This window comes from Teleopsis dalmanni, chromosome X (assembly GCF_002237135.1).
Source record: "Teleopsis dalmanni isolate 2A chromosome X, ASM223713v2, whole genome shotgun sequence".
Lineage (NCBI taxonomy): Eukaryota > Metazoa > Arthropoda > Insecta > Diptera > Diopsidae > Teleopsis > Teleopsis dalmanni.
The window spans coordinates 69,257,509-69,273,795 of NC_051848.1; the positions used below are offsets into that span (position 1 = coordinate 69,257,509).

Consider the following 16,287-nt stretch of genomic DNA (forward strand, 5'->3'; position numbering starts at 1 on the left):
TATTTTTGATTTTTCAAAATTATGTTACATTATTTAAGCGTTATACTTGAAAATATATGTATAAGTTTTACTACTAACTCTACCTAAAATTTTATCAATTTATTTTATAACTAATTTTCGAAATAAAAATATAAATAATATTATATACGCAATGATAATCCCTAATATTTTTTACTATTCATTAATAAAGAATTTGTATTATCATCGCTTAAGTATTGTTGCGGAAATATGCATATAGTGTGTGAAGAATAATATTCAACATTATAAATAAATAAATTTTTAAATGAACTACATGAACAAAATTATTGATAAACTCTCATAGTACCAGAATATAAAAATATATGTGATTTTATTTGCAACTATTAAAAATGTCACATTTTTATATACGTACATATACATTTTTAGAGAAGATTTACAATAAAAAATATATATGTGGAAAAAGTTGCATTTATTTAGTAAGTTATATTATATATTTAATTTAATTCAGAATAAAGGATACAATGTATGTCCACCACTGTTGACATTTCAGCGATTACTATATTTTATACTAATGTTTGTAGAATATTATTATGACAGTGAATGTTGTGTAATAGCAATTCCCATCATACCAAGTCAGCAAGCAAGTATGATGTGTAATACCCGTGTTTGCTACATAGCCAATATAGTATTGCCACACAATAGTGTTTTTTGCCATACTTGTGAGCCACCGAGAACGCCTAATACTAAATTTGAGTACCAATCGACTCATTGCCTATCAGTAGACATTTTATAATAGCCACTTATATATGGATAACTGTTTGCAAAAACCCTTTTTTCGTAAATAAAAACTTATTTTTATTGCATCTAGTAGAGCACATATATCATAGCTGGCTATAGAACTTCCATTTCAATTGTAAAAAAAATTTTTTATTAAACGCTATGTTTATTACTAAAATTGATGTTAAACTGGTCGATTTAAATAACAGCTTTTATGATCAAAATATGTTAACATTAGCGTTAAAATGACAGTAACATAAAAAATTTTGACCAATTTCTGAATTTGAAATAATTTTTGTCTGGCATCCCCATTATGAAAGCTTAAAGTAGTTCGTCTTTCTATCTCTTGTTTACATATTTTATAAGTTGTATAAAAAATACCATCGTTTATTCTTTTTATTTTGCTCTTGCCGGTTCTAATTATATATTTAATCGTTGTAATAATTACAAAATTAAGAAATTGTACTTGCTGAAAATGATCTGGCTTTTAAAACTACAACTAAATAGCTGAACTCTACACCAGGACTTTGCATAACATTGCAATTGTGTTTTTATTAGGTAAATAAAATATATTTGTGAAATGTATTCATTAATAATGTAAGTGAGATGCTAAATTATGAAAAAGCATGGATCAACATATATATGTACATATGTCAGCCAACAACTTTCTCTTTTGTTCCGCTCACTCATGTATCGATGTCAAACATTAGATAATTTATGCTGATAACAGAGTTCTTGAATTTGCTAAATCAGATTGGTTCCACAGTTCGGTGGGAACGTTTCGATTTTGCTGTCAACAGGTGTGGTTAAATCTAGTTAATGTATTTACCGTTTTAAATGCAAGTAATTTGTGAGTGTGATTGTGTGTGTATTATAATAAAAAATGAAATGAACCCGTCTCGATTTCAGTGTTAGTGGCTAATTGTTTATGTCAAAATATTTAAGATGTTTCTTAAAAGTCGATGTGTATTTCCTTGTATATGACATTGCTTTTATTTATCTATGAGATAAATTTATTCATTTCGTGTTTGATTTCATTGGCAGTCTGATTAGAAAAACTAGACTGGAACAGGTTCAGCAATCAACAATTTAATGCTACTTATTGTGTCTACAATATTTAATTTTGTCGATGTGTTTTGAGATTAACCTAATCAGTTCTGTTTTTATTTAGGTAAAGCATATCGTAGATCTGCTGGTGCAAAGACCAAAGTTCAGCAAACACTGACACCAAACATTTTGGCTACGAGTAGTTGCCAGTGCAAGTTTTTTTACAAAAAATATACGATCAAAAAGGTTCAGCAGTCCCTAAAATAAAATTCTTACAATGTGACAGTTGCAAGATCGTTTTTAATTTTAATTTTTAATAAATTTTGTGTTTCAGTTTCAGATTGGTGCATGCAAATAATATTTATCACTAGCAGCAAAAAGTCTAGTTAATTAATACATTTCTTAACCCATCTATGTACCATAATCGGTTCAACTAAAAGTAGTCAAAGCGAAGCTATTAAGCTACTAATTTTATCATTGGTACTAAAAGAGACTCATAGTTTGAAAAATAAATGTGTTGTTGTGGTTGCTATTGTTGTTGTACCCTATACTTTCTATATAAATACTAGGTCTCTGACTTGGTAGTTTATGTGAATGAGTGGCTCAGCCACGTAGATTCGATCAGTTTTAAAAAATTAATGATTTAGCATATTTAGTAAATATGTAAAAAAGACGATATTATTAAATTGCAAAAATTTAACTGCTGTTGTTGTTGTAGGCCGCAAAAATCTACAAAAAGTAGATAAAATTAAAGAAATTACATAGACATATACATGGGTTAGGATGTGGATAGGTGATGGTGATGGTCGATCTGTCAAATTTTGTAGCCAAATGGAACATTTTTAGAATAATCTAAAATTTTAATAGTTATGTTAGTAAATAAAGTAATTGAATTAATGTGTCACACTAACTTTTTTTCTGTTTAGCTATACACAACATTTACCCTAAAATTTTCAACTCTAGATTGGAAAATCTATCTTCTTCTGTATTTGCACCCAAATGTGATATTATTTTGATTTTATATCTTTTTTCAAAATGACGGTCAAATACAAACAATCAAATTGTGAAATTGTGGAAACATATCACACTTTTTTATCTGTTAAATCATATAAAACAGCTGTTAATTTCAGGGTAATCTTGCTACTTTATCAAAATATAGAGAATGAATTTCGAGTGTTACACATTTTGCCCCAGATTTACCAATCGAAAATGAAAATTGCACTAAAAGTGAATATTTATTAAAAAAGTTACCTCAGATTTACAAATTGAAAACGTCATATGATTGTAATTAAAGTAGGATGTTGTGGTAATTATGGTAGGAATCAAACTTAATCCGTACTTAAGTTTAGAAAACTTACCTCAGTGGAACCAAGTCATAAAATCAATACGGGTGAATTTGTCGTGTTTAGAACAACAAGATTTGCTTTCTCTATACTTATGCAAAAATAAAGTTGGATATTGTATCTTTATCTTTTTATCTTTTTAAAATTTAAAAATAACCGTTAAATCTGGATTTGTTTTTGTGATGTTAAACTAACAATCCATAGTCATAGAAATGTTCCGGTAGCCGCATTTAAGTCACTGAACTATTTGTTATGAACCTCAACTAAGACGAGCATAACTCAATAGTTGAACTTTCATAATAACAACAATTTCAGATAAATTTCTATGATTTGACTATAATAGTGATTTTAATTTGATTTGATGCTGATTAAATTTATATTAATAAGTAAAAAAATTTGTTAATCCAGACTTGCGCAACTCTACACTCGGTGAATTGTTATAATAACAGTGGGATTGATGTGAAACAAACTTCTAAATGATTGGAAATGACCTATCATTGTGTCTTCAATTGATTTGATACTGACAAAATTTATATTATTAGGTTAAATATTTGATAATCCAGATCTGCTTATGTTGTTCATGCTGTTGTAGCTCGCGTGGAATGTATAGTCTCTTTAGGGGGTGGTAAACGGCACTTAGTGGTCGAAATTGACGAGTGGCTCTGGGACGTAGACCCATCCGTTCATGAAACCTTTTTTCTATCCGCTCATCTTTATAGTCGATGAACTACTATAATAGCAACGTGATTTATTTGAGATAATGTTTTTTTATGAAGTTTCATTTGCACTGATATTGACATTTTATATTGATAAGATAAAATATAGTATTAAATAATTAAATTATTCAAAGAGAGAAATGAATTCTAAAGAAATCCTTATGCATTTGTTTGAAGCACCTGTATCTACATTTGTATTCATTATATTACGTTGTCTAAAAATTTTAAATAGCAATTTTCTTTTATTTTAGTTAACATTTACAAGTACTCAAAAGTCCAATAATATATAACATGTCTGACGCACCAGTACAAGAACGCAAAGCGAATCCGATTAAGTCATTTCTCAGTGGTGGCTTCGGTGGCATATGCAATGTTTTATCAGGACATCCATTGGATACGATAAAAGTAATAAAAAAGATATATATAATCACAACATTGGTGTATTTCAAAACATTTTTCATTTTAAGGTGCGGTTACAGACAATGCCAACACCTAAACCTGGAGAAGCTCCATTGTATAGAGGAACATTTGATTGTGCGGCAAAAACAATTAAAAATGAGGGAGTACGTGGCCTTTATAAGGGTATAACTGCACCGCTCACAGGTGTTGCGCCTATATTTGCCATGTGTTTTGCTGGTTATGCGCTCGGAAAACGTATTCAACAGACTGGTGATAATACGAAATTGACATATACTCAAATATTCGTTGCCGGTGGATTTTCGGGATTATTTTCTACTTGTATTATGGCACCCGGTGAGCGCATTAAATGCTTGCTTCAAGTACAGCAGGCATCTGGCGGTGAACGTAAATATCATGGTATGGTGGATTGTGCTATCAAACTATACAAAGAAGGTGGCATTCGTAGTATATTCAAAGGAAGTTGTGCAACAATGCTCAGAGGTAAGTATAGCTCCAATCTGTGTGAATATTTTTCATTTATAATTTTATTGTTTATTTTTTATAATTGTGTGGTTGTCTTTTATTTTGTTGTTCGTTCTAAACTCAGTCTAGACATTAAGATTATAAAATTTAAAAATAAGCTTGTTATTTTTAATAGAAATTATGTTAAGCAAACTATTTTGAAACGTATAATACTCAAGTTTAAATTTCATTTGATATATGTACATCTTCTGAGGCTGTTGCTGCTGATTTAACTAATTTGTGTCTATTGTGTGCAATTTTTTTTTGCTCTTGTTTTAGAACATAATCTAAACTGTTTTTATGTGAAGCCATTGTGCGCTGAATTTTTTGTTTGTTTTCGATTTGCCATTTTAAACGATTACTGCTATGTGGATCACCAGCTGAAATTTCCGTGCCCTCAATGAAATAATTTAAATCGGTAATATTTCTCTGCGGTGTTACTTTTGTTAGTTTTCGATTTGTCCGCCGGGTGTGTACTACACGACCAGCGTTACATTGAAGCTGCTTGCGCAATACGTAAAATACACTTCTGCCATTAAAGTTCTTACAACGTGGTGCATAATGTATATTTAACTCGTAACTATCCACACTGCGACAGCTTATTTTCTTTCCTGTCATAAAATCGGTAACGCATCGGTTAACAAGCGATCCAGTTTCCCGATTTATTGTTTTCGAACGCCAATTTCTCATAGCACAGCTGCATTTCCAAGGGTTATCGTGAAGTCTTGCTAAACGCAGTTTTGGTAACTGGAAAACTGTTGTGGGCAAAGTTAACAATTGATTGTGCTGTAAAAATATTTCTTCAAGTAAAGACTGGTCATCAAATAATCCAGGTGGAATGTAGCTAAGGTTGTTGTGCGCCATATTTATCATTTTTAATTTTTTGCAACCAATAAATGCGTCCATTGAAAGATCTTGTATTTGGCAGTAGCTTATATCAAGTTCTCTCAATTCCGTAACAGCTGCGAACGCGTCAAATTCTATGTTACGTATATTACCCCTTAGCTGCAATTTCTCTAATGATTGCAATCCCTAGAAGAAGAATAACATATAATACAACAATATATTTTAACATTTTGTAAATACCTTAAAAACATTATGGTCCAGGCTATTTATGCTCATATTTCCAATTACTAATTCCTTCAGTTCAACCAACGACTCAAAAGGCATGTTGATCATTATTTCTATAGATTGTTCAGATGATCCAAAATCCATTAAACGAGTTTTATTCATTACCCAAAAAGTTGCTGGAAATATATATTTAATTGGATTGTTGCGGAAGTCAACGAGCTCTAGTTTAGGGAACGGTGGAAAACTTAGTTCACTCAATTTGCTTAATTTGTTGTTGTTTAAATCTAATAATTTTAATTCAAGTAAACCAGCAAGTGCGCGATAATGCAAATCATGTATATGGTTGTGCGCCAATGATAACGTTTTGATATTTCTTGCCCCATATAAAGCAAACGGCGGAATTATTTCAATATTATTACGCTCAAGCGATAAATGTTCTAATGACTCCAAACCATCAAACATTTCCCAACGTAGTTTACTTAGATGGCACGAATGAATACGCAGAACTTCTAAATGATCCCAACCATAAAAGCTTACTCTACGCGATTTTTCAACTTCCAATAGGTAGTCTTCATATGCAATAATTTTAAGAGTGTCTTCAGCCTTATCAAATATTTCGTTTGAAGCATCAAAGAGTTCATAATGTAACAATTTATTACTGTTTTCAGGCTTCGTGTCGTCCATTTCCCGTAAACTGCGAAATTCACTTTTCGGTTTATAATCAAAATTATCACTTGGATGTACCGAATTTTTCGGTCGTCTTGAGTTTTCACTACCCGATAGCATAATAGATTCGAAATTTGCGTGTTGTAAAAAACTTAGTGGCTCATCGAATATAAGCTTAAATGTATAATCTTCGGTGCCACGGATTTCTAATGTTGTAAGTTGATTTAAGGGCTTCAATACACTTGTATTTACTTTCAATGGATGGAAAACAGAAATAGTATGTTAAATATAATACCAATATTATTGAATATTTGAGTTATACAAATATTATTTTTTTATGAAAAGTATTGGATATATGTGAAATATTGTTGTGACAATTCGCTTCCTCACCTGATTTATTGCGTCCAATTCCGGTATATAATAAAATTAATGCTTGCAAGTCATGCGGCAGACTATTGACTAATACAGCAGGGTCATCGTCAACCTGTAGTATACAAGTTGCTTGCTTTATATATGGATTGAACAAAAAGTTTTCGTCAACATCATACAGTGCTTCATTGTTGTTGATTAGCTCCTCTAAAGATTCTTCAAATGAACTTAAGCTACTACGTCGCGGTTCGCGCTTTTGCAAATAATCTATCCAACGTGATATAGGCAAGTCCATAAAATGTGCATACTGGCAAACGCAACCGATCGGACATTTCAGTGTATCAATTTCTAGTTCAGCTGATTTGGTTTCCAGTGTAGGCTCAACTATATTGCCAGCAAAGTTTTTGACTACTTTTTGTTGGTTACCATTAGCATTGCCGGTATACTTATTGTTGTGTATGGAGCTCAACTGTCGGGTAGTACCATTTTGCTTTAATTGGAGATACGAAAAATGTATAATAAATTCTAAAATTGTTGTATTATATTTATTTGAAAAAAAAGGAAAGAAAATAGTGCATAAGAAATTTGTATGTCGAATAGATATAAACAAGTTAAATCAAGCTTTATACAAGCTTCTGTACAATAGAGCCTTGCTATATAACAGTTTAGAAGAATATATGTACTTCGTACTTTGTAATAAACTGAATGGAAATAATAATTTTGATTCTATAAACTCGATTTTGTTTGCTTTATAAACACATGCAATCAAGCTCAATTCATGTACACACATTTTCAATTTGCGCAATTCATCAAGTGTAGCCAAGCACAAAAATTAATCCAGCAAGACTAATTCCCAAAAATGTGCGGTGTGTCAATGAAACTAAATAGTTTTCTTTTTGTAAGCTGGATATTTTAAATTAATATAAATTATATTAACGATTCAAATTATTTATTGCCAGGCACACAAAACTGATTCTTTTAATTAAAACCGATTTTTTTAAACACTTTTAAAACAATTTTTAGAATTGCTATCGTTTTAAAATGCTGTTAAGGCAGGATGAAGGTGATTGAAGCAAATGATCAAATAAATATTTTTTCGTTTTTTCTTCTTACACACAAAATTTCACACACACAATTAAGCATAGTTCATCTATACGAATTTACAACTTGCAAACTTTATTGAGGTCTCAAGCAAAATCCCATAAATAATAATCCAGTGTGTTCAGCGCTACTGCAATGTCACATAGTGCCTGGACACACTAGACTAATATCCTTGATAGTTTAGTACATTTGTAGATTTGTAGACACAAGTGTAAGAATTTAATTTAGTGAAGTATGAAGTAAAAATCAATCCATCAAGATTAAAAATTAATTTAGTGTGTCCAGGCACATAGACGCGAACCACAATATACAGTACCGGTTAAAAAATATGGGATGCATAGTTTGTATGGTTTAAATCGGTTGAGTTTCCAAAAGCGAAACTTTGCATTGATAATCTATATTATTAATACACATAACAATATTTTATTGTACAACAAACTAATATGGTTGACTGAAAGTAGATCCTTGCTGTACATAGTAGCGTAGATGGAGTACAAAAGGTACTGATTTTTGTCAGTCGGGCTATTCCTTTGTGAAGTAGATACTTCGTACTTAGAAAATGGCTTCGCATATGTATACATTGTATGGTTAGGAAGTATATACCATAGTTGTGTGCGCGTTCGTAAGGTCGATAGAAAATCAAACGATTTTACTAAAATGAAGTAAAGACTTGTTGTATAATAGATCATATTTTGGTTTTAGTTAGAGTAGATCCCTGTTGTACAAAAGGTTAGAACATGTGGACCTTGTATAATTCTTACATTTAATAAAGCAAATTAGAATTAAATTTTTTGTTTAGAAAAATATAATTAAAATATAAATTTTACTTTTTTGGTGAAAGTATTTTGATTAATTTTAATAAAAACCCCTTTTTTATTTTAAAGTTTTTATGCATATAAACTATTTAATTTTATTCAACATGATATGTGCTTTACTCACAATTAAAAATATAACAAATAATATTGAAATTAATTGCATTTTGTCATATATATAAAATTAATAATCATGTAGATTCGCAGATATTAATCCTGGTTTTTTATTTCTGTGGTGTGAGTCAAACTAGCATTTATTTGTAAATGTTTTAATGCATTTTTTTTATATTTTTTTTGTTTTTTATATTATTATTATTTTTTAGTTTTTATTAAAAGATGCAAATTTTTGTATTCGTGTATCTTTTATAATTTTTTTTTATTTTGTTTGCTGGGTAAATTTTTGAAACAAAGTGTGCTTGCGAGTTTGAAAGCCGACGTACTACTACGGACCATAAAAATATATTTATTTTTTTTCTAAAATTAATGCATGTATGTTTAATTCAACATAATTAAAAGATAAAGTATAGAGAACGTTATATGTACTCGCATGTTTTTGTTTGAAATGCTGAGGAAGTGACGAAGTAAAGGATGTGCTTATCATTTCTTGGATTTTTATTATTTTTTTTTTTAAGTTAAAGAAATGTTTTGTTAATGTTTATGGTGCATTCATTGATTCTGTTTATATGGATTTACATATAAAAAAAACTTATTTATACGAACACTAGTATATGTATATATTACTCTGCCTAGGAATTATTTAGTAGCAAAATATAGTAAACATATGTAGTATGTGTTGTAACATTTTAAAGCTAAACGATATTCTGTTATGTGAACATTATTTGATAAAGTATAATCATAAAATTAATAAATTAACAAAAAAAAAACAAATACATATATTTCGTTATTTAAGGAATTATAACATTGTATATTTTGATTATTTAGTTATCTAAAAAATCTAATGCGATCGTCTAACTAATTTATCTAATTTAAATATCTCAGAAAACATTTTTGTTAATTTTTTTAAGTTAAAATATATACAAATAATTTGATATGTTGCTAAAATTTATATTATAACTTTTTGTTATATATAAAATCAATGCTAGTATAGAATTGGAAACAATAATTTATATTATTTCTGATAAAAACTTACTTTGTAAGGTATTGTGTTATTTAACACAATATTTTATATTTTTACCCATTATAAAATGTTAGTAGTTAATGTTTCATTATTAATTTATGTACAAATTCAAAATCAAATAGCCCCCTAAAAGATAACATAGATCCCACTCGTTATCAAGTCCAATGAACAATCTGAATGTGGAAGAAACTACTGGACCAGACAATCAAGTGTAAATAGTTTTTTAGTTTAAGTATTAAAAGTTTTAAATTTTTTTTATTTAAATTTTATCATAATATCATAATAAATGTCCATAAAAATTTAATTTTATATAGCTCCCATGACCAATATGGAGACTTGTGAGGTGTACTCCAATTCACTTAAATGAAACCGAGTTTTATAATATTTTTTGCAGAGTTCGGTCAAATTTTAGGATTTAAATGTTCAGCTGGTTGAATAGGTGATTATAGCAATAGATGTAAAAATTCTTTGTTTGTTTTTTTTTCTAGTAATACAACCAGTCATCTAGTCATTTTTTAAACTCATACAACCAGATATAAATTTTGCAGATTGAGAATAGGTATATATCAATTTCTGTTGTTTTGTTTGGAGTGGAATCTTCTATACAATTGATACTGTTCGCTACCATCCTCTTTTAAGTTGATGCAAATACGATACTCTTGCATATGCCAAACTTGGGAGATACTACGAATTAAACCCCTCTATTTTATTGTTGTTCTTAAGAAACTATTTCACGATTTTCGCGGAATGAATGATAATGAATTATCATTAATTTTCCTTAAATATTAATGTTTATCGCATCTCATTTATCACTGCGATAATATGTTTTACTTGTTCTCAGGCGTCTATAGAAGAAAATTTGTGTTATACAACTCTAGTGTATGTAATATAGTCACCTATTCCTAATACTTCTCTGGCTTAACTAAATAGTATGCAGACCATTCCAACCTTTCTAACGCAATATGCAAGCAAAAATACCATAAGTATGGATGTGCTTGTAATTGAATAGATGAATTCCTAAAGCAATTTCTTGTGGTTTACTTAGATCGAGGTATCTTAAACCTTATATAATTTTCACTAATTTTAGTCTCATGAGGCTTGTTGATATTATTATATTTCATATACTATTTCTAGTTCAATATTGATTGATACAAAGATATATTGTTGGTTCTAACTGCTGTACTGTAGCAATATTTACATGTGTTGGAAGGCCACAATTGTCTGAATTCTAATTTAATAGATCTGCAAATGTATAACAATACATTAGTAATATTTAATTATTATATTATAAAATTACATTTCACTGTAGTTATAATTTTAAATTTATATAATTTATACCTGCGTTATATTATATCGCGATGATATCACTATATTTAGCTTAATCTCTCATTTCTGTTTCTATTTCTTGTCATCGCTCTCCAGTTGTTTCTCCGTTTATCCATTTGTACTTGCAGTTTTCTTCTCTGTGGTCTTAAAACTTCGTTTTTAAATACTATTTGCAGCTTTCTTTTTTTAGATAGTCTTAATATATCTGGTTACAAATGTGGTTTTTGTTATAATAGCTTTAATATTTTTTATTAGTTGGTTCATCAGTTTCTTATATACTCTAAAATTGATTTAGATGACCTTAGTTTTAAATATTGTTAACCTGTCAGCTTTCTTTCCTCTCATAAGCTCGTATAAACCTATAGGTTGTAGTATATACATATATAGATTAGCAGCTTATTGCAGAAAGATACCTAAGTCTCTTCTGTGAAATGTTCTAATTAGAAGTAAAATTAGTAAATTTAACTTTCTGCGAAGAAAGGTGTAGTGTGTAAAAAAACTTTCCTTAAAGCTCATAATACTATAAAAACTTCATGGGCTCTTGGTCCGAGTAATTTTGATTTCTTAGTTTAATCTTTATAATCGGAGTTTTGGAGTATAATATCATATTATTGCAGCTTGCATTTTCCGGAATTTATTTCGCTAAGTGACGACATCCAAACCACCTATAGATTATTATCTTTTGTAAGGTGATAAACGAAATTGTAGTTTTTATTGTTTTTTAAGTAGTTAAATTTTATGGTTTGTTTTTTAAAAATCTTGTAATAACGAGTGTCTGTTTCTTAATAGCATTGCTGAAATATATACGGTAGTTCCTTTTTGAATAATGTTCTCAATGTTAGAAACTTCGTGGGTCAATATGATAATCACAGTCAGAAGAATATATTTAGTGGACCAATTATTATTCCAATCATTATTGAAATGTTCAATGTTCTTTATTTCGCTTTGCTTCAGTGTTTGCTTTGATCTGTTTAAATCTTAGGTCTATCAATTTTCGTCTTACATCAATTAATTGGTTTAATTCTGTGTAAAATCGGTATTTTTTTTGTAGGTCGTGATATGACATATCATTGATAAATAATACCTGCTACTTCCCGAATGCATATTAATATTTTTCCAGTATTTCTTCAGCTAGCGTTTACATTTTATCTGAAAATATTTATTTAGAATATAATAAGCTACATCCAAAAAAGTCATTACCCTATAGTTATTATAGTAAATTTTTTTTCTGTTATTTTGTATGTATTAGACACATAATACCAGAATTCCGTTCTTTATCTTATACTCTACATAAGTAACGAGCGTTTTAGAACTGCGCGTGCTTTATCTTTTTTATCATGTTGGGTTTCTTTTCATAAATTGGTTCTGTTAGTAACGTTTATGTTACCTATCAGGCAACTACAATGCTTAATTTGTGTTCACCGAGCAAACGAGAAAGATATATATATATAGTACAAAATGTTGGATCAAATTTTATGTTAAAAACGAAATTCAGTGCAGCGAACTATTTAAAATAATAAGAAGGCAACGATAGTGTAAATGCCACAAAAGATTTCAGTAAGATTTAAAAGACATGAGAATGAAGCAGGTCTTCTCGTCTGCTATATAATAAAATCGTGGAAAAATTATAGTACAATAAAAAGATTGTGGTTGATTTAAATATCATTAGTTAAAACTAAATATCTTTACATAGGTTGCTGCAGAAATCAAATTGTTGTGAAGCACAATTGTAAAGCGATTTTTACGAATATTTTGGACATAAAACGTCCGGCTATAGACAATTTTTTGCTAATATAATAGTTTGTTGCGAAACATAATATAACTGTACTGCCGCAATCATCCTTTTTCAGATAAAATATTTAACGAGTGAAGAAAATAAAAGTGAAGTTACAGAGCGTGTCCAAAGCGTTTCAACAGAGTTTTTCTACGATTGCATAATATTGAAGAGGGTCTACTTATTTTGTAGAAGATAGAATATTTGTATACATTGAAGAAATAAATGAAGTTTTTGAAAAACTAAAAATTCCCATTACTCTTTTATCGCATCTCGTATTATTTGCTCTGTGGTATAGCATACAGTATGATCATCATATCTGATCAATTCCACTGCTATTGTATCTTCATCTGTAGTTATGTAATTTTAAAATTTTTGTAAAGCTTTTACATCATAATTAGGTAACAGTATAAAAGGATAAGCCACGGATATTCATTACTCCTCATATTGTTAACAGTTGAATAACTCTTTAGAACATATTCTGCACGGAGTCAATATTTAATACTCAGTTAGTTAAATATCCTATCGATATTTTTTTTTTTTGAGTCTTGGTTTACATTCTAGTCAATATATCATATTAAAACATTCTCTAATTGCTTTTCGATTATTATAATATTTTCAGTTTTAATATGTTACATTGTTATTGTGTTATTCCATTTTTATAGTATAGTATTATATTATTATGTTGAGGCTAGTTGAGTCAGTGAACTTGAGCACTTTTACTCTCTATTAACTGCAAGGTTTCTTCATAACCCCTCTCGCTTTGACTGGATTATTGACTGAAATTTATCACTTCCTCAGACTAAGTCAGAATTGACGATAGATCTGCATACCTTGTAACCATTCTGAGATTCGATAACGCGGTGTTGTTAAGCCTGTCAGTTTTCGTAAATAATTTCAGGGCTCTATCCTTTATATATTTTTTGATTGCATTATAAAATTAAATATCAATAATAATAATAATAATTGCATGTATTATTATAAATAATAATTTTTTTTATATATTTTATATATATATTAAAATTAAACGTTTGTTTAATATTGTTTAATATATTCTATATTTTGACTCTCCTTGAAAGTCATCATCAGGATCAGGATCTAACATCAATTAATATTAATTAATATTAGCTTTGCTTATATTTTATAATTTGTATAATAAAAGGTTGCATATGTTTTTATTAATTTTTTTTTTACTAATTGTGCTTGTTTAAATTGCATCATAAAATTAACAATTTCATCAAAACCTTTCCAGATTTTATTTCAAAATTCCCTCATCTCATATAAAATGCAAAAAGCTATCATGGGTTGATAACAAATTGAGTTCAAAGTTGAATTCAGATATATATAATCCAGTATATAAATATATTTAAAGATATACCCGCAAACGGCATTTATTTCCTTGTATATGAGTACTTACAAGCCAAGGCAAAGGAAAAGTCGGGCAGCGAACATGTAAGCATGAGTTCAACATTGTTTGCTGGTGGATTTGCTGGTATTTCATACTGGATTTTGGGTATGCCAGCTGATGTGCTTAAGAGTAGACTGCAAACCGGTAAGTATTCTACTATATATAAAAGTAGAATAAGTGATTTTTATTAATCAATACGTTTGTGTCTTTCAGCTCCTGAGGGAAAATATAAACATGGTGTACGTAGTGTTTTTAAGGAACTTATTGTCAAGGATGGTCCATTAGCTTTGTATCGCGGTGTGACACCGATTATGTTACGTGCCTTCCCCGCCAATGCTGCCTGTTTCTTTGGTATTGAATTAGCTAATAAGTTCTTTAGATCTGTGGCACCAAATTTCTAGTTTAAAGTAATACAGTTCATACAATTTAAGGCGATGATATAGAGCTTAGATTTTTTGAAGAATTTTAATTACTTTTATTATAAAATTATGCAAAACTAAATAAGTTTTTGTACTTTCATAGTTAGACCATTTAAAATGTTGAAGAAAACTATTGTGAAACAGAATAGAAAAATAAATTAATAAATTTTTGTACCTAGAATGAAATTAAAAAATATTTTGATTTATTTATTTGATATTATACAAATTTTATATTATTATGAGCTTCTCATATAGTTATAAATGTGAAAAATTTTTTACCATACATTTTGGATTAATAGGCTTATAACTTCTATACCAGTGTCGACGGAAGGTCAACTGCAGACAAATCTTAGTCCAATTGACTTTTGGACTCACCCTCACCCTCTAGGTTTCCATGGCTGGGCCTAAGTTGATTTCTCCTCTTCCCTTTCCCCCTACCATTATCCCAAATGCCACTCATCCACATCCAAACTTATGTATCCATCTTGTAATCCTAACAAGATTTCTTACAAGCTCACAAGACGTTACAAGGTATACTGCTCATCAGATCCTTGCGGGCTCCAACAACAACAACGATAGACGAACCGTAGCGTTGCCGAGGTCTCCTGCTTTAATAACTATGTTTCAGTAGCATATATCAAATGAAGCTACCATCTAATATAATACTTTAATTTTCAGTTTGTTTAATGTTTGCCATTTAACAAGATGGATTGGTTAATAACCACAGAATGTGTTAAAATTGTGAAAACTCTCTAGAAAAATTGTTACGCGTTCAACTCTATTTGAGTAGTAAACACTGTATGTTTATAAAAAAAACTATTAAGTAAATTTTAAAACTTTGTATATCGTTGACAATTTTTTACCATTTTTTATGGCTTCTAAGTCCAATTTATTCTCTTTGGTTCAGTATAATGTTGATGAATGATATAATATTTCCCTAAAAACTATCGAATCAATTCTTTTACGTTGTTGTTGTTGTTGTGAAAATATCTATAGATCTATATGGCAGATAATATTAAGAAATTATAAAGAAGAATTCATGGGTTAGGATATGGTTAGGTATAATAAGTGTGAAGAGTTAGGGGATTATTAGGGGATAAGAGCAGATTAAGGATGGGTATGGAATTGTTTTACTAGATAGTTTATTAGATTGTTTTACAGGCTATTTTTCTCTCCACATTGGTTTTATCAATTACAAAACACGTTCAGTATGCACATGGGTTTTTTACAATTAAAGAAATATAATTTCGGCTCATTAAGAAAAAATCATTCAAAGTGATAATTAAGTACGTAATGTTAATTAACTATATGAGATATATATGAGATAAATTTAATTAAGTATTACATAAAGACAAACACATATACAGTAAACGCTTATAAATCAGAATTAGAAATTTGTACATCCAAAACTTAGAACTTG

At 29.2% G+C, this 16,287-nt stretch overlaps 1 protein-coding gene across 2 annotated transcripts; it reads left to right on the plus strand.

Annotated features, from left to right (window-relative positions):
* Positions 1-1,164: 1,164 nt before the first annotated feature.
* LOC119687736 (congested-like trachea protein) lies at positions 1,165-15,030 on the plus strand. 2 transcript variants are annotated; one of them, XM_038102173.1, is made up of 5 exons: positions 1,165-1,314; positions 4,114-4,267; positions 4,330-4,762; positions 14,413-14,592; positions 14,662-15,030. In XM_038102173.1, exons 2-5 carry the CDS (start codon positions 4,154-4,156, stop codon positions 14,847-14,849), a joined length of 915 nt encoding a protein of 304 aa, XP_037958101.1. In that variant the 5' UTR covers positions 1,165-1,314; positions 4,114-4,153; the 3' UTR covers positions 14,850-15,030. The 2 variants fall into 2 exon arrangements, with proteins under 2 accessions (XP_037958101.1, XP_037958100.1); XM_038102172.1 differs by lacking the exon at positions 1,165-1,314 and adding an exon at positions 1,471-1,556.
* The last annotated feature ends 1,257 nt before the right edge of the window (positions 15,031-16,287 follow it).

Bases quoted from the DNA above. Each gene is read 5' to 3' on its own strand.
- LOC119687736 (XM_038102173.1), top strand. From the start codon at position 4,154: ATGTCTGACGCACCAGTACAAGAACGCAAAGCGAATCCGATTAAGTCA. The intron at 4,268-4,329 runs GTAATAAAAAAG...TTTCATTTTAAG, and splicing joins ATCCATTGGATACGATAAAA to GTGCGGTTACAGACAATGCC. The intron at 4,763-14,412 runs GTAAGTATAGCT...ATATATTTAAAG, and splicing joins TTGTGCAACAATGCTCAGAG to ATATACCCGCAAACGGCATT.